The sequence below is a fragment of the Filicampus tigris genome, chromosome 4 (genome assembly GCF_054856515.1).
Source record: "Filicampus tigris isolate MCC_2025a chromosome 4, RoL_Ftig_1.0, whole genome shotgun sequence".
Taxonomy (NCBI): Eukaryota; Metazoa; Chordata; class Actinopteri; order Syngnathiformes; family Syngnathidae; genus Filicampus; species Filicampus tigris.
In genome coordinates this window covers 14,835,274-14,858,703 of record NC_141220.1, presented here as the reverse complement: position 1 = coordinate 14,858,703, position 23,430 = coordinate 14,835,274, and the positions used below count along the sequence as shown (strand labels likewise).

The 23,430-nt window shown below is 42.4% G+C and overlaps 1 protein-coding gene across 2 annotated transcripts in view; it reads left to right on the top strand.

The window, feature by feature from the left end:
- Nucleotides 1-117: 117 nt before the first annotated feature.
- The window catches only part of pik3c2a (phosphatidylinositol-4-phosphate 3-kinase, catalytic subunit type 2 alpha), a 39,009-nt gene continuing 15,696 nt past the window's right edge, over nucleotides 118-23,430 (top strand). Inside the window, exons 1-11 of one of the 2 annotated variants that reach the window (XM_086027744.1) lie at nucleotides 118-281; nucleotides 5,818-7,064; nucleotides 13,241-13,338; nucleotides 14,601-14,761; nucleotides 18,337-18,457; nucleotides 18,598-18,709; nucleotides 18,862-18,941; nucleotides 20,049-20,112; nucleotides 21,312-21,458; nucleotides 21,541-21,574; nucleotides 22,394-22,625. In XM_086027744.1, coding sequence (XP_085883870.1) covers nucleotides 5,889-7,064; nucleotides 13,241-13,338; nucleotides 14,601-14,761; nucleotides 18,337-18,457; nucleotides 18,598-18,709; nucleotides 18,862-18,941; nucleotides 20,049-20,112; nucleotides 21,312-21,458; nucleotides 21,541-21,574; nucleotides 22,394-22,625 — 2,225 coding nt within the window. In that variant the 5' untranslated portion in view covers nucleotides 118-281; nucleotides 5,818-5,888. Of the gene's footprint in view, nucleotides 282-404; nucleotides 779-5,817; nucleotides 7,065-13,240; nucleotides 13,339-14,600; nucleotides 14,762-18,336; nucleotides 18,458-18,597; nucleotides 18,710-18,861; nucleotides 18,942-20,048; nucleotides 20,113-21,311; nucleotides 21,459-21,540; nucleotides 21,575-22,393; nucleotides 22,626-23,430 lie in introns of those variants that run through there. The other variant, XM_086027745.1, reaches the window with a different exon arrangement.

Below are 23,430 nucleotides of genomic sequence, written 5' to 3'. Positions count from 1 at the left end.
GCAAAGGGTTATCCACTTGTGATAAGAGTAGACAGTTGGTTATAAATGCTTTCATATCTTTCAGTCTTGATACATTTTAGGGATTTTAAATACATCTCAAATTCCCAATAACGCCATCGTGCGCTCCGTCAACCCTCCACACACCAGTCGCCCCCCTCGCCCCCCACAAAAAAAACTCCTCGTCCAACCTCTACAGGAACTGACGTCTCCGCCGTGCAAAGTGGACGGGGAAAAATGCAGCTCCGGGACAAAAATGGCTCCGATCACCGCACCGCTAAAAGGTGAGAAAGTGACACATTCCACCCTGGCTAAAATGTTTGAGTCGAAACTTTTTTTTTCTTGCGTCAGTCGTCTCCTCGAAACCGCGGCTCCTCCTCCAAGTTGAAAGCGGCCGCTTCCCGTCTGAAAAAGACCTGCTTTCTTCCTTGTTGTGGGACCGAAGCGCTTGACTCGCGACTACTTTTTTTTTTTTTTTTTTTAGAATCATTAAATTGAACACAAGCTAACTTCAACGTCGTCATTGTAAACGAGCATTGAACCGAGCATGTGTGTTTAAATTCAATGGCGCTTTCGCTCTCTATTTTGTTAGCCGCTAATTTAGCAGCCAACTCAAGTTGGAAGTTCGAATCGCTTCGAAAACGAGTGTTGACATTTTTTTTCAAAAAACTAACCGGTGTTTTAAAAATAGAAGTTTCTTTAACTTGTAGTGTTGTTTTACCACTATGCTAAATGCTGGTGCCCTATGTCAGGAATTCGTGAACGAAAAAGGGCTAAACAGGTGAGTGCAGGCAGTTTATTTGCCAAAACTTTACTTTTAAAATGTTGTCATTGTGTATCTGTGATGTCGCGTTATTGTTCTCTGGTCTGTCAGTGTCAACAATATGTGAACATCATTAGAGACACTCAACTTGCTTAATCCCTACTATGAATATTCTTAGCATTAGCCTAAAAGTTGATATTAACATTGCATGTTTGCTCCATTTGATGGTTGTATTGTTTAGTCAGAGGGGGCAACAAGACCTGGTGCAAACAGTACAAATTCGAGAATGACAGCCAAGAACAACCTCCCCAAATATTTTTTCATAATTTCAAACTCATTTTACAGTACCCTTAAAAAAAAAATTACGCTGAAATGAAAGTTGTCACTCCCAGTAAAAATGACTACTACTACTTTCCTAGCAGCCATTTTATATTCAGTGATGCATAGATACTCATTTATTTTCTTTAAATACATACGGCAGTTTGCAAAAGACTATATGTCTTTAGTTGGGCACTAGCTGATCAGCCTTTAGAAATCCAGACCTTTCTTTGCATCATTTTAAGAAGTTAACCATCCTGCAACCACACAAGGAACCTTTCCTGCCTGTCAGACTTATACTGAAATCTTAATTCATCTCATTCTTGTTTGCTCTGCAGCTAGGTCGGGATTGCAAATGAGAATCTGTTCTCAATTGCCTGACCTTGATAAATAAAGATTAAGAAAAATAGGTGTTTTTCTGTTCAAAAGTTTCAGTCGTGTTATACAGAATATATTGCAAGTATGTCAGGGTTTACTGTATTTGTCTAAGTAATAGATGTTAACTTGAAATGTGTTGCCGTATTATTTTTGTCATATATTCATTCCTGTGTCTATGCCCCAGTTACATATTTTCCATTTTAAAGATCTTCTCTTTGCACTTTGAGCCAACAAACTGCTAACATTAGCAGTTTTGAACTCTGATTGGAAAACAGCAGCAACAACAACACTTGTGTGTGGTTTTGTCAATTCATGGAGGAAGTGAACGAACAAAGTAGCTTCCAAGAGGTTTTTTTAAAAACAATTTTGGGGGGGGACCTCTGCACCTCTGTCCATTTGTTTCCACTCTAGCGAGCATTCTCGGCTGCCTCCTGAATACTTAAACAGTAAAGCAGCCGACGGCTCCAGTGTTGTTTTATGTCTTAAAGCGCCACGAAGCCACCCCCCCGCCCCCCGTTTTTTTTTGTCATAATGCAGCAGTAGAAGCCACTTGGTTCTGGAGTTTGTCTTGGCTCTACTCACCTCTCTTCCCTTTCATGCATCTTGCTGCCATATACGGATCGCCTTGCGTCAGACCATACGCGTATCTGGAGTCAGGATCTTTTTGTGTTTTTGTTAGCTTAGCATAGCTTTGGTGTTTTTCTCCAGGCCGGTCTAACTATTCATGATTGATCTTTGTGGAACAAAAGTGAACACTAATGCCAGTTGAGATACCACAGCACAAAAATAGCAAGACTTGCTCCAAACAATTATGGTACCTCACACAGCTTTTTTTTTTTTTTTTTGACAAAAAGTCAGCAAGAGTAGATAATTGTGTGGGAGATTTCCATTTTTTTTCCCATAATGAAACAAATGGAACTACTCTGTCTCAATTTCCAATTTGTGCCCCCCGCCCCCCAAAAAATGTGTAAAAAGGAGTTAGCCACAATAATAGTATAACGTAAAAAATGTAAAACACTCAGGGCTTATTTTAATAATCGATTAATCTGTTTAGTTGATTAATCAAGGTGCAGAAAGTGCTCCAAGTTGCTAACAAGTGACATTGGGGTGTGAGTCGGCTTACTTCACGTGCCTTACCTCTTTTCAACTTTCTTCTTCATGAAAAAAAGCACCCGACAACTGTCTCAGCAGTTAGCCGCTGGAATGAGAAGCAAACATCGTCAGTGGCAAATGCTGAAGGCACGCTAAATTGCGCTTCGTTCGTTAGTGTTCGGACAATTGTAAAAAGATGGTAACCACGGCTAAAACAGGCTAACTAACTTTAATTAGCTAACACGTGTAACTTGATGTTGCTAAAAGCACTGACAACCATTTCAGTGGTTCATTATTGCTAGAGGTTAGCACTAGAAGCTAATGTAGCAATAGTAAAACAGAACAGTGATAAAAGTCTTTGATGGTGACTGTGTCCGTCTCTAGCTTAACTTTGCTAGCAAGTCACAATTCTTGTGTTAATGTTATGGTGATTCATCATATCGGAAAAAGCTATCGATAAGCCAAAGAAAAAGCAAAATGACAGGATGAATCCTTTTGACGCCGACGTCATTCATGATTAGCGATTCAGAATTTGAATTTTAGAGGCCCATTTTTCCTGACATTTTTTCCCTCTTATTTCATAGTGTGACAATGAATTGCCTGAGCGGCACACGGGTTTAGTTTTGAGGACAAAATATGATGACTCTGTACTATCTCGCATTCCTTGTCACTCCCTGCCGGTGTTAGCGCAGCTGATAACACAATCTTGTTGCAGAGAGAGCGAGGGCAAGCCAGAGAGCGGGAGAGAGAGCAAGAGTGAGTCCGAGAGAGAAACCCCTCAGGTTGCTTAGTATGCCAAATTCTTGAGGCGCACAATGGTGTGAGGCGAGCTCTGGCCCTAGCTAGGCTCCTCCACCACAATGGGAGGGGAGTATTGGGAGAGGGGGGCAACGCACGGGGGAGTGGGGGTGGGTTTAGTACTGCCTGGTGAGAGAAGGAACTCACTCAACCCTGTGGTGGCGAGATGAATGGCAGCTTTGAGGAGTGTGCAGTGTCCTGTGTTTTTTTGCGAACAGGTTGAGGTGGTTGTGGTAAGTTGTTTGGCAAGCGCTAGTTGAAGTGAATCACTTGTGAAGTGAAGCGTGCTAGCTAGGAGGTTAACGTCACCGTCATGATTGAAACAACATAATTTAAAAACATAGGTATCAAAATAATCCAATACATTTCATAATATGTAATGTAGGGCTACGTGAAATGTAACATTCCCTCTCCCTTCGCTAATAGAAAAAGCACATGACATTGAAACTGCTTTTTTTATGCCGGCATAATCGTTCACAGAAATAATGGAAATGTTTTTTCCTTACAGATAATACGTGTAGAAGTGCTTCCTCATGGCTAGTGTATCTTTAGTCAAAACATGCATGTAAACATGATCAGAAAATGAGTCGTCAATGAGCCGTTTCTTGATATATCGAAAAATAAATGACACTTCCTGTCTGTGAATATAAATCCATTTACTGGTTCACCCATGCCAGCTAGAGGTCTTCGCCTTCACTTAGTGCTCAACAGCACAAACTGATGAACTCAAATGCATGATGTCTGTCACTCAAGATCTCACTCAAGGGCCTACGTTCACAAGTCATTGCTAAATGCAAATGGGAAGTAGATGACTAGTAAACACTCGCTTACCGAGCCAAAGTATCTTATCTTGTCATGCACATGGCTACTTTAAATGGCTCTGTGTGTTGTAAAAAGAGAACACCTTGTGTCAATGTTTGATGTCGGATGTTTGTGGTATGTAGTTAGCTCAGCTGCTTGCTTCGTCACAACCCCCTAGCTCCACCCTGTTGTGGTGACAAAAGCCACACTAGACTGTGACCCCGCAGCAGAGGGGACAGGGTGGTTCCCATCAATACATATTCACTCTTTAAAGTTACTGATCCTTGGGATACCTGAGAACTGTTTTGAATTTGAAAATGCATAGTATGACTTCTTTTAGCAATTTTAAGTGCCCTGCCTGATTATAAATATGTTGGTGATGTTAATCAGTGATTCTCAAAGTATTATTAGTACTACTGGCATGTAGAAGTATGGCCTTAAAAGTGGAGTTCCGTTGTATGGATTTAGTTCACTACAATTGCATTTTGTCTTTAAAAGGGTTTTAAACATTTAGATACATGTTTAAGTTTTATGTGCAATACATTTTAATTGAATCATGCCGTTTTTATTTTGATTTATTTTCCCATTTTTAAAGTGGCAGTCAACCCCAAAATTTTCTTTAAAAGAAAATGTTCTATGCACTAATCTAAACACGGCATTCTGATCGAAATTGCGTTTGTGGTATACAAGTTTAACAGCAAAATGCACCCACTTTTAGCCATCTCAGGGGGTGGCTATTTTGTCACATCTGTTGACTGAAGGTGACATCCAAGTTGCTCATGACTCAGATAACGACCAATCATGGCTCAGCTTCAGAAAACAGGTGAGCTAGCTAAAAATGGGTGGATTTCTCATATTCCACAAACGCAATATTAATCAGAATGCCGTGTTTAGACTAGTGGACCCGAATAGAACATATTCTGGAAAAAAATATGTTTGGGTTGACTTCCACTTTAAGGGAAAAAAAAACTGGAAACATTTTCAAACAATAATGATTTTGAACTGACGAATTTAATTTTAATGAACAACATATGACGTTGCAAACAAAAGAATGATCAATTTTGAGGCACGCGCATCTCGCACTTCTCCCTCTGTCCTGACGCGGCTCCGCTGTAGTGTTTTTTTCTACTCCCCTTTGCTGAGAGAAAAACATTTCCTATTTACAGTTACTGTATAGCTAGTTGTGGCCTCTTTTTTTCTCTCTTGGGTGAGAAGATGAAAGGAAACTGACATTCCACCTTAGATTAGATTTGAAAAGTGTACGAAGGAAACATGAATGGTCCTAGGTCTTGCGCAGTTAAGCGTGAGTTCATCCTCCTGTCTTTATTGACACTTGCGTCCTCTTCTTCCTCTTCTCCCTCACTAAATTAAATTTAGTAAGCCGAAACTATTCTGTGCGAGACATGGTACGGGGAAGATGTATTCAGTCTACAGTACTTTAGCTAAACAAGACGTAGGAATACAATGCAGGGTTTGTACGCTGTAAAAAAACCCACCATGCTGAATTCCACTGTAAAAAATAAAGGCAGTGAATTACGACACAATGTGGGTTTGTACGCTGTAACAAAAAAAGCACTGTAAAATAATCTGCAATGGAGCGAATCCGCAAAGGTGAATCGTGATATAGCAAAGGACCACTGTATATAATTTACTGTATCCTTTCATTGTAGGTGTATGAGGCTTTGCTTCGCGGTCCTGATGTAATAAGACGTCACGCTCATGGCACCTCCAAGTTGACACCATGGCCCAGATATCAAGAGGTAATGGGTTTAAGCTGGATGTCTCCCAGCCAAAGGGGCTTGTGGGTAAAGAGGAAGCCCTCCGCATGGAAGAAGAGGCTTTAGCAAAGCTCCAAAGGGACAAGAGGCACACTTTTTCCTCCTCTCCCACTGGGGCATCCTCCGCTAAGTCAAACAAGCCCAAGTCTGGAACCGTTGCTTCTGCTTCCGCTTCTTCTCACCGTTTGCCCGCCACCAAGAGACCAGAAAAGGACCTCATTGTGTTCCCCGAGACCAAGAAGCAGCCAGAGGCCAACAAGTTCAGGGACATCGATGTGGACAAGCTGACCAACGAGGAGCTGGAGAAGCTCCTCTTAGATGAAAACTTCGGGGCCAACAGCAAAGTATCGCGCCCGTCGTCGCTACTGGGCTTTAACCTCAGCGCCTCCTACCCTGGTGGCCATACATGTAGCTCATCCCCTTTCCAAGGTTCCCAGTGGACACCCATCCTGTCCACTCCGTCGAGTTCCACCGTGTCCACGCCCACTCATCAGCCGGCACCCCTGTTCCCTTCCGGCCCGTTCCCCAAGCCAGGGGCGTTTCAAAATGGCTTCACTCCAGCCATGTCGCCCTTCATGGCGCTGCCTGCCCAGCAGACGCCTTTCTTGGCCTTCACTCCCATACAACCTGCCGTCACCGCCGCCACCACCATGGTGTTCCCGCCGCCTCCTGCCGTGGACCCCGAGATGGCAAAGCTCTTTGATAAGATTGCCAGCACCTCGGAATACTTGAAGAACGGCAAGTCGACCTGCACTGACCTAGATTCCGCTCCGGCGTGCTCTGCCTCCCTGGCACCCAACCCGGCGGTCCAGCAACCCGCGGCGACTGAATCCGCAGGCATCGGCCGCTTCGACTGGCTGGATCTGGATCCGCTGACCAAGCGCAAACCCGACAACGAGGAAGCGGGCACGTCATCTGGGGGCGATCCGGATTTGGCGCAGGGGCTTTCTGGTGGGGATCCCTGGGACGCCGTGCTGGAGACTGAAGGGAAAAGTAGCAGTAGCAGTCCCCCGCTTGAGGGGAAGGCATGCGGGTCGGCCCGATCACAACAGAGGAGGGCGTCGACTGGGGCAGCTGTCACGAGGAGCCACTCGCTCAACATCCCAGGAAATTCCTCGCAACTCAAAGCAAACAGTCAGGTAGGCACACACGTCGACGCTTCTCTACTTATGAGCATTTGAGTTAACATTTTCACACGCAGTCTTCCCCTGATAATATATCGCAATTATACTTATTTACTGTAATGCCCTCAAAAGTCAGTTTTACAACGTATGGCGCTACTCACGTCACCGCGGCTGGAGACTCTTATTTGTAATCATCCGTCGTTAGCTTGGACAGTTTGGTGCTGTGCCTTAGCCCTGGACACTGTTGTATTTTGCATTTATTTCACGATAACCCCTTCAGAAGCATCATCTCATTTTCAAGGGGGTCCTTACAACACATAAATGTAATCTCCAGTTCAGACTGATGTTCAACGCTGCGGAGACAAATACTGCTAAACTGGTTACCGGCATCATATCAGCTGGTATAGGCTCCAACTTGTTCGTGGAACTAAAATGGATGGATTGACATATAATTACTTGCAAAAGTGAAAGAGCATCCACGCAAGTATGCCAACCACTCAACCTCCTAAAACGTCGTACTACTACACCCATCAATCTAGATCTTCACATCCTCTTTACTTATTTTCCAATTAGCTGTTTTATTTTTCAATCTGTGGTTACTTTCAAACACAAGTGATCTGAGTTCTTGTGAGGAATATGTAGAACATTGCCTCAAGTCGTTGCTGTGGTTGAGTAGCTGAGGGTATTTCTGCAGTCTTTTTTGGTTTTTTTTTTTTTTTATCCTAGAGACAAAATTACCATATGCTGTTTGGTAGCCATTTTCACTTGTTTTTTGGTTGTGTGATATACAGAGACAGTCATTCCCACAATAGTTTCAAGTGCATGAATATAAAAACAAGAAAGGGATGGTTTCCTAAAATAGACCCAGGTTAAGTCAAAAATATATTTTTAAGGCTGCTTATTGTTCATTTATGTCAACACCAACAGCGGGCTGATGTGTATTTTCTTGCCCCGGTGATACTTACTCTCTTTCAAGTTTTGTACAATTCTACTCAAGAATTTGATCTGCCCTTTACAATCTGTGGTAGTTAAAATGTTTCTGGCCAATTTGGGGTAATGTTTTTTTGGTTGTTGTTTTTTAAAGCTCTTAAAACTGCTTATGGCTGTATCCGAAGAGTGCATCCATACAATGCCACTCGCTTTATAATGCTTGACTGCCTCAGACGCCGCACCTCTCTGATGTGTCAGCAAAATTTTGGGACATAGCACAAACACACTGGAGCGTTTTACCATCGCAGACTGATCAAGCGTGTTCCCACTTGCCTGCCTGCCTTTGTCTGTCCTCATGATGATCTTTATCTGCTCGGGCAATTTAATCTTAAATTCAGTGAGTGTTTTTCCCTTCGATGCCAGCCAGAGTACAATGAACCATCTGAACTCTCTCCTCCCACCCTTGCAGACCCCCCCCCCACCCCAGATTCTTTTGATCTTTTATTCAGTGCTCTAATTACACCTTAAGTATGCTGCAGTGCACTTGGCATTGTGGATGCTTGCCGTTGCTGTGCAGGGATGTCAACAACGGTACGAGTCACTTGACAGAAAGCTCAGCTTTTCACAAGTTTTCACCTTTTTTACTAGGGCTGGGACGATACACTTTTGTCCCGGTCTGATCCGGATCCCGATACACTACTCGGGTTGTGATCCGATATGTATTGCGATATCTAAATATTGTAAAAAAATATATTCAAAAAACTGAGGAATGTGTTTCCAAAGTTTTAACTTAAGTGCCATTTGACATTTCAAGTGTCACGATGTAAATGTGCTAAACTGTTCCAGTAACTGACACACAGGAATGTAAGATAGAAAAATACAAATAAAACAACAATCGCAAAGCTTAACTTTAAGGACCTCAAATGTTCCAAAAGTACGTTATAGAATGTGCAAAACATAATCCAACATACGTATTCTGCCCTCCCTGAGCAGACTGAGTACAGTTTGGCAGATAGCGAATAGTCCCTTAAAAAGAGCCCTATGTTGCTGGTTTCAAGCTGTTTATTACACTCCAGTTGAAGTAAACTGTAAAACTAAACACACAAAAGAAAGAGAATTGCAAATAGTGCATTTTCGAACATAAATCACAGTACATGTACTTCGTTTTATTTCCTGCTAGCTCATGACTAATGCACAATGAAAATGCCATTAACTCGCAAACAAAAATTAGCGTGCTAATTGCGGCACTTTATTCCCTCAAACAACGAGCACTTATCTACAAACGTTGCAGGAAGGCACACAGAGAAGCGTCCAAACAATACTCACAGGCATACGCTCTTTCTATGTTGCCAACAACCAAGTTGTAGCTACGAAACTCGATCGTGATTTTCTTCTACTCCTCAATGTAGCATCACTTATCTTCTACACCTCAATGTAACAAAACGTTTCTCGATACGAGGACCCACACTTTCCCAAGTGGCCAAGTCGTGTACAGCTTGAATAGTGCTCCCATCAAATGCACACGCACGCATACGCACACGCACACACAAACACACACTCACATACAATTAAACACAAACAATTAAACACAAACAGGGTAATACATAAGGTATCAAAAGTATCAATACTTCATCAACGTACCGATACATGGTATCGGCAGTAAAATGATTGCGATACATCGCAAAACGATATTTTTTCCCCAGCCTTATTGTTTACTGACTATGAGATACAAAAGAATTCTGTGAAAGATAAACAGCAGGCCAGACTTCTTACATGTGAGGTGTTTTTTCTTGTGCTTGCCCTTTGTTGATAAAGCTAAAATCTCTTTTTATTTTTAGATTTTAGTTCATTGTAGGAAGGGCAAATTGTACCCAACGGTCATTTCCTGATCGAAAGAGGAAGCTGATTTGTTTTGAGTCTGCACAGCTTGCAACAAGCACTTAGTCGCATTGATTTGCATGTTTGCAAGCAGAAGGGAGACATGCTCTGCTGACTGCTTGCAATTTGTCTTCTTTTCAGGCATTGTTGTCCTCTATCAAAGCAGTTATTGACCTACTAGAGATGCAAATCTATTGATTTTTATTTTATTTTATATTTTATTGAGTGATCTCCAACTCAGGACGGGCAAGGTATAGAAGGCGGAACACAAAATGATACGCAGTGCCGGTTGATCACCAGTTGCAATCAGAAAAACTTAACTGCAAAAGCAATAGTTTAATTTGTTAAACATTCTTAACTATCATACGAATATAAAAATACGTTTGAGTTAAAATCTTGCTGTAACTTTAATGATAAGACACAAAGGTGATTCATCCCATTTGATGTTGTTAATGTAACTCCCTGTGGGATATTCTTCGTCTTTTCAAGTCTTATCAGCCCCTTATTAAGGCCGTCACAAAAAAAAGGGCTACAAAAAGTCAAAGAAGGGGCATAATCCTACCTGTCAATTTATACGTTTTTCCCGTATTTTATGTTTTTTTTGATCATTTCAAATTGTGTACGCCGCATAACAATTTTTGTACGGGATTTATTTATTTATTTATTTTAATCTTTTTTTGTTAGACCGATCTCGTCTTGCCCATTTCTTGTCTTCTCGTCTTGTCCTTATTCTACATAGTCTGTCTTTCTGTGAGTCAACAGGTGCCGCGTTGTTTGTAAGAATTATTATCGTTTAATAAGGGGACTTGCAATCATTATCAAGGGGAGCAATTGGCTGAGGTTGACAGGTATGCATAATACTCACTGAACCTGAGCTCGTCATGCATTTGATTTGAGAAATTCCGCTCTTAAATAGATCACAATTTTAAACAATATATTAGCTGTATTTGTACACCACCTATTAAAAACTCTGTTTTCTATGATCCTTTTAATATGTCCCATTTAAAGTATGTTAATCTCAAACATATTGTGCTCAATGGGCTATTTGGTGTCAAACGTATGTTTGTCACACACAGCAGTTCATCCTTCTGGCCGTGACGGTCTGCCCAGTTTGTCACATTCCAACTCATCGTGTGAACATTGGCCTTGCTCACAGTCGTAGTCTCCACCACGCTGCACCAGCGGCACTGTAACACAGCGATGAAAGGGAGAAGGCTTTTTAACCAATGTGGGAATCACATGAGCGGTTGAACAAAGACGGGCCTGTCTCACTGCACTGTTTGTTTGATTCAGCCTGTGTTTGTTTTCGCTTACAGTATGTCACTCGCTAATCGCTATAAAAGCCAAGGTAACTTCTCAAAATTGAAACCTCAGCATCGGTGTAGCGATGGCCGACAGAATGTGTGTCGCCGGTCTCCCCTGCGATTTAGGGAGACGCAGGACCACTGTTAAAACTCCCCGAGTGACGTGCTGAGATTCCTGCCGTCTCCTGCTGTTACATCAGGTCAGCTGAGCCTACACGGAGCTGAAGGGGCCTCACGGTTGTGACCTCCATAAGATTTCACTTCAGTAAAAATGTAACCTTTCAGATAAAATGAGACACCATGAATCTGTTTCAGCCACCTTGCCACCCAAAACATCACAGTTTTTTGTTTTTAATAAAGATAATAGCACTAAGCTAAGTAACAATTAAGCGTTATAGCCCATCTCAATTTGACGGCTTGTGCTTTGGCAAAGACTTCATTGCCTCAGATGATTATTACTTGCCGTTTGTGTAGCTATTAAAGGTATTTTATTTATTGAAAGTGTTCTCAGTATCTTTTAATGTAAATTATTTAATGTAGCTGCTCTCCTGGGACCACCAGTCCACCGAGTCCCGTACATTCCCCCTCTAAGGCAGACGCGTGTAGATTAGGTGGTGGTGCTTCAGACGGAGCCTGCCGTTGTCCTCTCTATCACATCTAACAGCCAATATTTTACTCTCAGATAATGATACCGTGCTATCCCAATTTTCTGAAAGAAAAAAATCGATATTAGATTATTTGCCATAATCGCTCAATCCTGGTAAAAAGTATAGTAATGGAAAATGTAAAGCAATAGACTGGTTTTATAAAGTGCAATTACTGTACATTCTGTAAAAATGTGTTGGATGTGTGACTTTAAGGGGCGTGACTGAGTGAGTGATGTCAGAATCTGGAATCAGCTTGGCTGGTTCTGCTCGTGGCCTACAGCAGCTCACTGCAAGAGTCCTCATTTTGTATTTTTGTGTTTGTCTCATTCAGTAAACGGCTGCAAGTGCATTGCGATTCATGAGTCAAACAACTGTTTTGAATTTTTCAGTCGAGTTCCTTTTTAGAGAACAGCAAGTTGTGCCAGCAGTAGTGAAACACTCAAGAGTTGAACAAGTTCAAATTAATTAATCACTTAAAAAGGGTATACAATAGTGCATTTCAGGTCGATCCTGAATTTTCCAATTATTCAATCACCAATAGAATTTCTACCTCAAAGCTTTGCTAGGATACTTTTTTTTCCATTTCGAGTACAGGCTACAGCGAACGAGCCTAGCGAAACAGCACATGCCTGACAGCCTCGTTATCTTTCTTTTCAAATGGTGTTTTACGGGGTTCACTTTGAACTCGATGACCTGATCTTCAAGTATTTCAGGAAATCTTTTTAGTGTTATTGTGACACACTTGCAAGCACAACAGGCGGTTTTGTGAGTTCAAACACTCAAAACGTTTCGGATGGGAGGAAACGACGATTGCATCCACATTCCAAACATTTCGCCAGACCTCCCTCCCTCCCTCCTCCTCCTCTTCTTCTTCTTCCTCCTGCTCCTCCTCCTCCACCACCACCACCCCCTCCTCCTCCTGCTCCTCTCTTGCCCCTCGCCAGCACTGATGTCAGAGTCACACATTTCCAAAGCTGTGACTGAGCACTTTGCAGAGCCAGGGCTCTTGCGCTGTGCATTTCCTGTGCCACGGGAAGTGCATTCCTCGAGTCAGACAGTCCCGTAAAATAGCACAAAGTGTTACTGCGATTTCCCGGCAGCAATCCGCTTATCTTGCAAGTGCGTGTGTGTGCTTGAGAGACACCGTATCCACGTTTCCCCACAACACTTCCGAGATCGTGTGTGAACCATTAAGGCCTTTCTGTTCCAAAGTAAGGTGTCACGCTCGAATTCACTTGTGATTCATTGTCATAGTACACTATCAACATTCCTGGAATTAAAACACTGAAGGCTGACGTCAGAGCAGTCGCAGTGGTGTGTACAAGTTTTCATCTGGGGTGTTCCTCTGTGTGTTTTTAGTGTGTTTGTAATTCCTCCACACTGTGTGTGTGTGTGTGTGTGTGTGTGTGTGTGTGTGTTTTGCCACAATCAGGAAAAGGGTAAAGGCAAAGGTCTAGTGAAGAATGATGCCCTGGAACAAGAAGACGCTCAGAACCTGGAGGTGGTGGCCTTCTGCAAAGACGTCGCGAGGTATGACGTCCAGGCAGCATTGTTCTCTCTTAATTGCCTGTTGAATTCTGGAGTGAAACTATAGTATATACTGTACATTAGTAGGGACGGCACTGCTGCGAATTGACAAAAACCTTAAGAGGAAGTCAACCCAAACATATTTTTTGAAGAATATGTTCTATACAAGCCCACTAGTTGAAACAAGGTATTCTGATAAATATTGCCTTTGTGGAATAAGAGTTAATCGACACGTTTTTAGCCATCTCTGGGGCGGCCATTTTGTCACTTCTGTCGACTGAAAATGGCATCACAACTGCTAAGGGCTCAGGTGAGGACCAATCACGGCTGACCTTTTTTCTGAAGCTGAGCCGTGATTGTTCATTACCTGAGCCCTGAGGAGTTGTGATGTCATTTTCAGTCGAGAGAAGTGACAAAATGGCCACCACCTGAGATGGCTAAAAATGGGTGGATTTTGCTGCTTAACTCATATTTCACAAACGCAATATTAATCAGAATGCTGTGTTTCAACTAGTGGGCCTCCTGGGAATATATTCTAGAAGAAAATATGTTTGAGTTGATTTCATCTTTAAGGAATTTATGCCCTCCCCAAAAATGTTTACAACTGTCTGTATTAAGACTTTAAACTATTCTTTCAAGCGCGTGTGTAGGTTTTATCTGGTTCTCCGGCTTCCTCCCACATTCTGAAACGTGATATTAAAGACTAAATTGGTTTAAATATTTTATGATTGTTTGTCAGCTATTAAATTGTCCAAAGGTGTGAGTGTGACTGTTGGTTTGTCTGCAAGTGCGCTGGGGTTGACTGTTGACCAGTCCAGCTTGCCCCCAAAGTCAGCTGGTGTAAACGCCAGCTCACCTGCAACCCTAATGTGCACAAGTGCCATAGAAAATGTATGGAGGGATTCCACTTTGACCTGAAATTTTTAAAATTCTTATCCCCAAAATTGTATGTGTACAAGTAAAAGCCCCCGAAAAGACATTCATTTGCATTTGAGTAAATAAACACTCCCAGCCACTTTTTGCCAAAATTAAGGTAAATAAAGAGACAACATTTCAATGTTTTGGCATTTTAAAAGGCAATAAACATTGGATGACAGTTTTTCATAGTATGTTAGAAATAGCTCAGTATGATACAGTACAGTTGGTCACAACCACAATAATGACTAGCGTCAATCAAAACTTGCCATTATTTTTTTAAAGGCAGAATTATGTACATACATGTATGCATGCACACATACTCAATTTTATTGTTGGGTCCCTTGTAGCCTGCGCTCCAAATTCCCTCACGGCAACACGGCCACCAACCCCGGATACTTCCGCAGTCCCGTAATTGCCCAGAGGGACGCCGGAGGCGACACCAGCTGCTCCGTGAAGGTGTCCATTGAGATCTCTGACTCTCAGCAGCCCGTGACCTTTACCTGTGATGGTAAGTTCTGTGAGGGACAAAATGTTTTATATTTCAAAGGCATTTGTTCCCGGATTATCTTTGATAACATTGAGGTCAGCCCCCAAAAAACGTCCCTGTGCTTTTAAGAGTGAGTGCTTCATGATTATAGAGCACCAAAGGAGGAGATTGTCCAAACTCATCACCCCACTCCACTTTTTTTCTTTTTTTTTTGTTTGTGTGTCTCATAGTAAGTACACCGTGTTCCTTTTGTGCATAAATGTACCCTCAGTTGGGAGGGGCTTTGTTTTCAAGGTTTCGAACAATTTTGGTTTCCTTCCCAGGAGCGCTGATACCAGCTGACACCTCACACACTCCCGACACCAAGCTCACTCCTTGGCCTATTGTGTGATTTGAGCAGAGGTACACGCATACTGACAATGAAGCCTAATTTGAGCATCATTCCCTCTTTCAAATCTGTCAGGAAAGATAGATTACTGATCCATTGGCCTCTGGTGTGGGCTATGTTGAGTGATCTTTTTGTTTTTCCTCTCCCAGCCATTTGTTCATTTAAAAAATGTTCAATATTTACAATGGAAAGTCCTTATGTGTGGAATGAACACCCGGGTTTGGCCAATTCACGGACTCTGTGATTGTGGCATGAACAGAATAATAGCCAATTGGGGAAATTACCTGAAGCTGGCACAGTTGCCAGACACAAATACATGGTTGTGTTGACCTTGTAATGTGTCTCTCAAGTCATTACACTACAATAAAACTGACAAAGGGTGAAGGTTATAGGCTCCTTTTTCTTTGACATGTGTGGGGTATCCCACAAATTAAAAAAAATAGTTAGGCTTTTAATAACACCGCCTGTGTCTTTCTGTCTCTCTGAAGATAAACATTCAACCACTGTGTGCTTTGCGGGTGCGTAGAGCATATTGTCAATCCTGCCCACGACTGATTTCCAGTAATAGCCTTCAGCACCATCATGTGGTGCATCTGGCCGACTGACCTACTCTTCCCTTGCTCAAGACAAAGAAACTTCCTTCCTTCCACACTTCCCAAAAAGCACTCTCCCAGCTTCCCTACTTCACCTCGTCATCGTGCCTATGCTGACTACAAATACTATATACTGTGCTTCCTTTTTTGGGGATTTCACAGAGTAGATATTTTAGGATGCTATGGATTGGAAAGGCTGTTAAATGTGTTCCTTATTGAGTTGAGGCACTTTTCTCTCCTATATGGTGCCACTAAAAATGCCCTGCTGGGATTTCTCTCGCTAGCTCATAGGGGCCCACAACCTGTGGCACAGTTTAAAAAGCTGCTTGGCAGCCGTCATGTCTTGCCCTGACTGTGAGCTACAATTCTGGGCTGAAAAGAAATAGCCTCCATTCCATTGGTGGGTGGAGGGCTGTTATTACTGGATCCGGGGTGGTCTCCATCTCTGAATGTCTCACATAATACGCCACTTTCTTTTTGGGGATGAGCCTTTTCTGGTTTTGCATCCATACATTAATAGAGCCACTTTCAAAAACGCTAACAGACCAAAATAAGCTTCTTTTTGTCAACAAACTACACCTTCAGTGCAACCTCTGCCACTAAATACCCTTCAACATCACTCTGCTGCTGTATTTCCTTTGAACCGAGAACAAGTTTGATTTGGTTTATGATCCTGTTCAAAACATGACATGTCCATTAGCAGGTTGGAAGGAGATGTATGTGTTCACCGGTCACGGTTCAAAGAGTAATCTAATGCAAGAGCTGTATCAAAAATTCGTCCTTTAGAAGATAACTAGATAAACATGGCGGACCACAATGAATCCCACCGGAAATCTTCTGGATTTCCTCGTGCATTCCAGAATGAAAGTGGAAAGTGAAAGTGAGGCCTTCACCAAGGCACCACAAACACCCTAAACATGCTTGGCGCCTGACTCATATAATTGGAAAAATCATGAGGTATAGTTCCTTCCAGTACTGTTGGCGGCAGTAATGCACATCTCAAATTTATCAACCCTGCCCATGGGTCACTTTGCAAATTATGATGCTTCGACAAAATCCTTCTAACCAACCAGCCAACCTAGGAAAATTGAAACATAAGCTCCTGCGCTATGCTTTTTACAGTTGGCCGAGGTATTTAAAGAATGGGTCGACAACCCAGTAGTAAAGTTAAGTCTTGTATCTGCTGAACGTAAAGGAACTACCCTTTTTGGACCTTAAGTGCTTGTATAAACACACAAAATGGCAACAAGAGGCAAACCTGACTGACTTTGCACATTTTAAAGAGGAAGTCAACCCCAAAAATTCCTTTACAATAGCATGTGATGTGCGCCTCCACTAGCCTGAACATTGCATTCTGATTAATTTAGCATTTGTAGAATATGAGAATATGAGCAGTAAAATCCGCCCGTTTTTAGCCATCTCAGGGGGCGGCCATTTTGTCACTTCTGTCGACTGAAAATGACAACACAAGGATCAGGTAATGACTAAAGGCCTAGGTAGACCAATCCGACTTTGGCCAACTGTGAGCGACGCTTACCCCCCCCCCCCCCCCCCCCCCCCGCGGCGCCGGGCCAACTGTCAGCACGTCACGCTGGAAATATACACCGCAACGACAGACAGCGACGCTGACCATTAAAAGTACCTTCTGTGCATGTGTGAGATGTAATACCCCTCCATACCATCGGCGGCGGTAGTCACTATTCCTCATGCTTAGAATAAGTCAACCGTAAAGCTATTGGCCGGAGGTGGATTATAAAAACGTAAACAATGCATTCAGAAAATTTTTTCGCTCATGTTGAACTCCCATGCGAAGTAAACCTTCACGTTCTTGACAGTATCGTGAAATACTTACATTGTTAACCCTCGCTCTTGTACTTGCTCGCTCACTGTTTATCCGCATTTGTCACTTCCCGTTCGTACACCGTGCGCTGATCCGCTAGCTAACAGCCAATCAGAGTGACCAAATCTCACGACGGCGATTCAACATGCTGAAACGGCCACCAGATGCTTCCTGGCGAGGTCCGATGTTACGACGGTGTTCGCTACATCAATCAGTCGGCGCAATCAGAACCCCCAATGCTTGCCGACGTCCGATGTTGGATTGCTGTATCTAGGCCTTAATCATGGCTCAGCTTCAGAAAACAGGCGAGCTGTGATTGGTCATTACCTGAGCCCTGAGCAACTGTGATGTAATTTTCAGTTGACATGCAAGTGGCAAATTGGCCGCCCTCTGTGATGAACAAAACTGGGGGGATTTGACTCATATTCCACAAACACATTATCAATCAGAATGCCGAGTTTAGACTAGTGGGGCTCCATAGAACATATTCTTGTAAAGATTTTTTGTGTGTCACCTGTGTACCTAATGAAGTGTCCAGTGAGCGTTCTCGCTCACCTGTTGACCGTAGAGTATAAAATTAACAATAAAATAATTGACCACAAAGTTACATGCAGTCAATAAATATTCTTGTCTTACCTGCTTCCCTCACTTTCATTGCTCATGTGTTTACTAAAACCAAAATTAGGTTTATAAATCATATCTACCCGCATTGCCTCTGCCCTTCCCGCTTCATTTACCTTCATCTGTTCATCAGTCGCTCTTTTTCACGCCACAGTGAATTCTCCAGTGGAGCTCCTGATCAGTCAGACCCTCTGCTGGGTCCATGACGACCTGGACCAGGTGGACTTCTCCAGCTACCTCCTCAAAGTGTGCGGCCGGGAGGAAGTGCTGCAGAAGTGAGCTCTATGCATGCAGTGACGTTGCACTTTCACGGGCGGTTGTCTCATGTCATCATTCCATTTCCCTCCCCAATTATAAGTGCCCATTCATTATTATGCTTCGCGTAACCTTGCATCTGTGTTGTCCCGCGTGGCAGTAAACACAGCCTGGGCAGCCATGAGTACGTCCAGAACTGCAGGAAGTGGGAGAATGAGATCACATTACAGCTTCTCTCTCACTCCACCATGAGACGGGACTTGGCTCGCACTGTAAGTCATTTCCATGTTCGCTAAAATGTCCTCTTTAACCTCTCTCTCGGTCCCACCATTCATCCTCATTGTCAATCCGGCGGTCCTGCTTGTATGTCTGTTTTTTCCACAATCAGCTTCTCAATCTTTTCTGTTTTTTTGTACCAACACAGGTGGATGATGACAATGCGTCCATTAATTTGGAGAGACACCAAAGCTATGTGGAGCGACCGTTTAAGGAGACAGCCACAAGGTAACAAGGCCCGACACTTGAGTAAGTGACGGACGGGATGTTGTGAGCCAGGAAATGCTTGGAATGGGACAAAATAGTGTTGGAATACTATAACACTATGTTCTAACAAAGAGCGCTAACATCATAGACGATGTTGTAACATCTACTCTGTCAACTCTAAGGCAATGGTTTTCCATTGTTGGGGTTCACTGGCAGACACCAGAGGCCTTCAAGGGAGGCTCAGCAGCTTGAGGAAAAAAAATCTGAAAAAGTCATTCTGATACCTGCTAAAGAACAGTAAACGCATAGCAATTTTACTTAACCAATTTTTAAAATGTGAGAGACCACACACGATGAGGAAAATTGGAAAGGGTGTGCTTACAGCTCTTATGGTGTGATGGATGGATGGATATTTATTCATCCACAAGGCAAATGTACTGTTCCAGTAGTCTCCTCAAAGAAAATAACACAAGGCAAAACAGGCATACTGCATTACTTACAATATAATAAATAAAAAACATAGTATCTATTCAAGTCTGAGATGAGGGGAAAAGGTGTGCTTTAGTTGATTAGACAGACGGCCAACAAAGGTCCTAATTGGCATTTGTTCCATTTCGTCACAATCACAGAGTTTGTGGATTGGTCGAACTCTGTTGACGACACATAGAGGGATTTGTCATTGTAATTGTTGAACAGGTTTAACATTTACAAATGTCAGATCGGCCATTTTCAGAGCATGTTGGGGAGGGAAAAATCACTCTTAACACACCCCACACCACAGGATAATCCCTCAGGATAAGATCTCAGGGTAGACATCCAGCAATCAGGCATTCCCTGACTGTAATCGGAAGATACAGTATAACAAATGCTCAAGTCAGGCCCAGTTTTAAGAATGCCCGACTCAGATGTTACAAGTTAATTCAGTCGCAGACAAAATGTATCTGTGGTCTCCACACTTTTAAAAGCCAGTGACCTCATAAAGCAGGCTTTTAATAAAGGTTTTTGATATATGAAAACAGCATTTTTTTTACATCACAGAAAGATGTTATAAAACAAAATCAGTCCACACACATCATTCCACAGTACATGGTCATAACTTCACTTTGCTCTTTACCTCTGTGCTTCCAGACAAGGCCTGACCGACTACCTGGAAGGTTATCACAACCAAGTCAATATCTGCCTACAAAATGAGGTAATGTTGCGAGTCTGGGATGAAAATGAAAGTTGAACAATGTACAGTATTTTTTATTCTTAACCGGACTTTATTTGTAATTCATGTGGGAATTATTGTATTTTTCGGATCAAAATCCTTCAGTTTTCTCAAAAATCGACAGTGCGCCTTGTGATGTAGTGCGCCCTATGTATAGGTGAAAGTCAGCTTTTCAGTTCAGCATCTTTAATTCATTCCTATTACGTTTGTGTTGTCATTCTCATGCGCATCATTTTTAAAACAGACCTGTTCATTGATTTTGCGCTTAATAATACGGTACGGTAATTCAATTGTCACCGTCTGCCTTTGCTGTACGCCTTCCTGGTTCCACGTTATGCCTGGCTAATCATCTCTCTAAGCCTAATGTCGACTTTGGAATCACGCTCTTAAAACCTGAAGTTTTCCCGGAAATTCAACACCTACAAAATAATTTATCTCAGCCCTCTAGCAGATAGAAACATAATTCCAAAATAATTTGAGATCTTAGACATGTGGCTTTCACATAGACTTGCCACTAGAAGAAAAGCACTATTTTTAATTTAAATGTAAAAATCGAGTGGTAATTACCGTCCTATATTCTGTTAGAAAGCTGTCTTTCGTCATTGTCTACAAACATACAGTATATCTTAACCATATAACAAGTTTGACCGGTTCCACTGGTTCAAGGTCCACAAGCACATTGTCTATATCGGTGGCGTTACTTATTTCAGAGCTCCCGCGATCATCTGCAGCCGCCATTAATGCTTGAAAAAATTCCGGACATCCTCAGAGTGCTCATGACACCGTCACATGTATATTCTGATGCATTTCATTGGCTAAGAGACCGAGGAATGGATTCCAAAAGAGAAAATGACGTTTACGCTCTCCTGGCTTTTAAGGGTAGAAAGAAGCAACAGCGCTCCCGGCTCTAGTGGTAGAAATGCGTTTATGCGCTCCCGGCCTTAATGGGTTAATCCACTGTTGTAATATTTGCTAATGGTTGCACATGGCATGTATCAAGGCCCATTTTCCACAAAACACCACAAGGTTGCTCCCGGCCTTAATGGGTTAATCCACTGTTGTAATATTTGCTAATGGTTGCACATGGCATGTATCAAGGCCCATTTTCCACAAAACACCACAAGGTTGTTAGAACCTCTGTTAGCACACCCAATACAACACATCTGCATCTCTAAATTCAGAGCACTCAGTACAAGACTGTGGACCGGGTGGTGCAGACAGTGAAAAACTTCTGCTGCGCTCTGGACGAGGTGGAGACTCAGGCAATTGCAGAGGCCGTCAAAAGGCTGCGACACTCCGTCAACCTGCCCAGGACACGCTCTCCAATGGTGGGCTTTAAAGCAGACACGCACATCATATTTGTATACATGATATGTGCTCCTTGAAAATGATCATGCCTTACCTTTTTAGATGGGGTCCCCATCATCTGGGCAGACGGCAAATGGTAAGAACCATACACACCTACAACTTGCATTTAAGTGTGCCGTCAGTGTTGTTTATAATAACTGTAATGGCTCTCAGTGTTGTTTCGACCTTTGTGAAATTCAACTAAATGCACTGTTGAAAAGAGGTGCATCTCAATAAATGAAAATTTCAGTTGTTCAAATCAAAAAGTGAAATTCTTTTTGTGTAGATTCACGACACTTTTTTTTTTTGGTAGCGTGCAACCTAAAGGCCTAGATAAATCAATCTGACGTCGGCCAACTGTGATGACGCTTACCCCCTGTGGCTATAGAGAAAAACTGGAATCAGTTTTGGATTCCGCACCCCAACAAACAGCTGTCAGACGTAACTCAACAAAAAGTTTTCCTCAGTGTTATCAAAGATAATTGATTTGATAATCGATTAGTTGTTCATTAATCGTTGCACGTCAACATTTAGCTTTTTAAATGGTTTAATTAATGTATTGTAAGTACAAAATATCGAAAGTAAAAGTATATTAAGTAATTTTACAAATACATCAAATTCAACAAATATATCATTTAATGAATTGGAACTTGATTAAATAGTACAGTTAAAATGAGAATTATTAGTTATTAAAATAAACAATGTTGCCTACTCATTAATTAATTAGGCTCGTCTACAAATGACCTGTTCCATCTGCCCATATTAAAAATCAGGTTTGTCTACCCCTGCTCTGTCATAAACCTTTTTTTCCAGATTTGCAGCAAAATGTAATGAATGTATAGGGCGACCCCCTCCACAACAATAAGTGGAATGAACATACAAACTTTGGCTGAATCAATTTTTGACTCTTCATCAGGGCACACCAGCCCAGTGGATGAATGCATGGCGCTGCTCACCCACGCCGTGTATGACTTGGCCAAGCTCTACCTGCGCTCCTTCTGCGCGCCGTCCACCTCCGTCAGCTCACCCTCACTGAATGGAGAAACGATGGGGGAGCTGCGGAGCAGCAAAGAAGCCTCCGGAACAACGGACCACCTCCAGTTCACCCTCTTTGCCCTGCACGGCATCCCGGCCAACTGGGTCAGCAGGTAAAGACAGACACAATTGTACCGTATGGATATACAGTAATACAATATAACTGGTAAATACCAAAGGTGGGCATTTTACAATATTTTGCTGGTCCGTGATTCGTGATCCGTTAGCGGCCAGGGTACCTGTCTGTCATTCGTCAGTTCGTAATTTTTCGCCACAAACTGGATTGTAATCGTCAGTCTTTCAATCAGCCCGTCATTTAGGTCCGTCAGTTAGTCTGTTGGTCCGTTGGTCGGTCGCCCAAAAACAACTCAGTAAAACGGCCCGAGACAGAAGTGTGATGTCACATAATAACGACAATGGAAATCAGATTGGATTCTTGACCTGAACCCAGTGTTTCCCAACCTTTACTGAGCCATATTTTTCTTTCGAGAATAGTCACGGCACATCACCAAACAAAAATGTCACAAAAAGGAGAGATGCAGAAATAATTATCTTATCACAATTTACTCTTGGGTATTTACTCTAGAGCTGCACGATACTGGAAAAACATGCGATATGGATGTCGACTGCAGCGAATCAGCGATAACTATATTTAGCATGTACTTGAAGAAATGACATTTTTGTTATCTAATGAAAGAAGTGCATGTTTTTCATGCGGCCAAATAAGCAAGCTTAAATGTGTTTTTGGTTAATTAATTGTAATTCCCGTAGATAAGGTCCAACTATTAGGTGGCGACGCACATTTAAGTTTGCATCTGTCTGGTCAAATTCAGATAAAAGCGTTTCATTCCATAAAATTATTGCATGTCTTTGCGATATGCATACCGCAAAGGCCATTATCGCGATATTAATATTTTT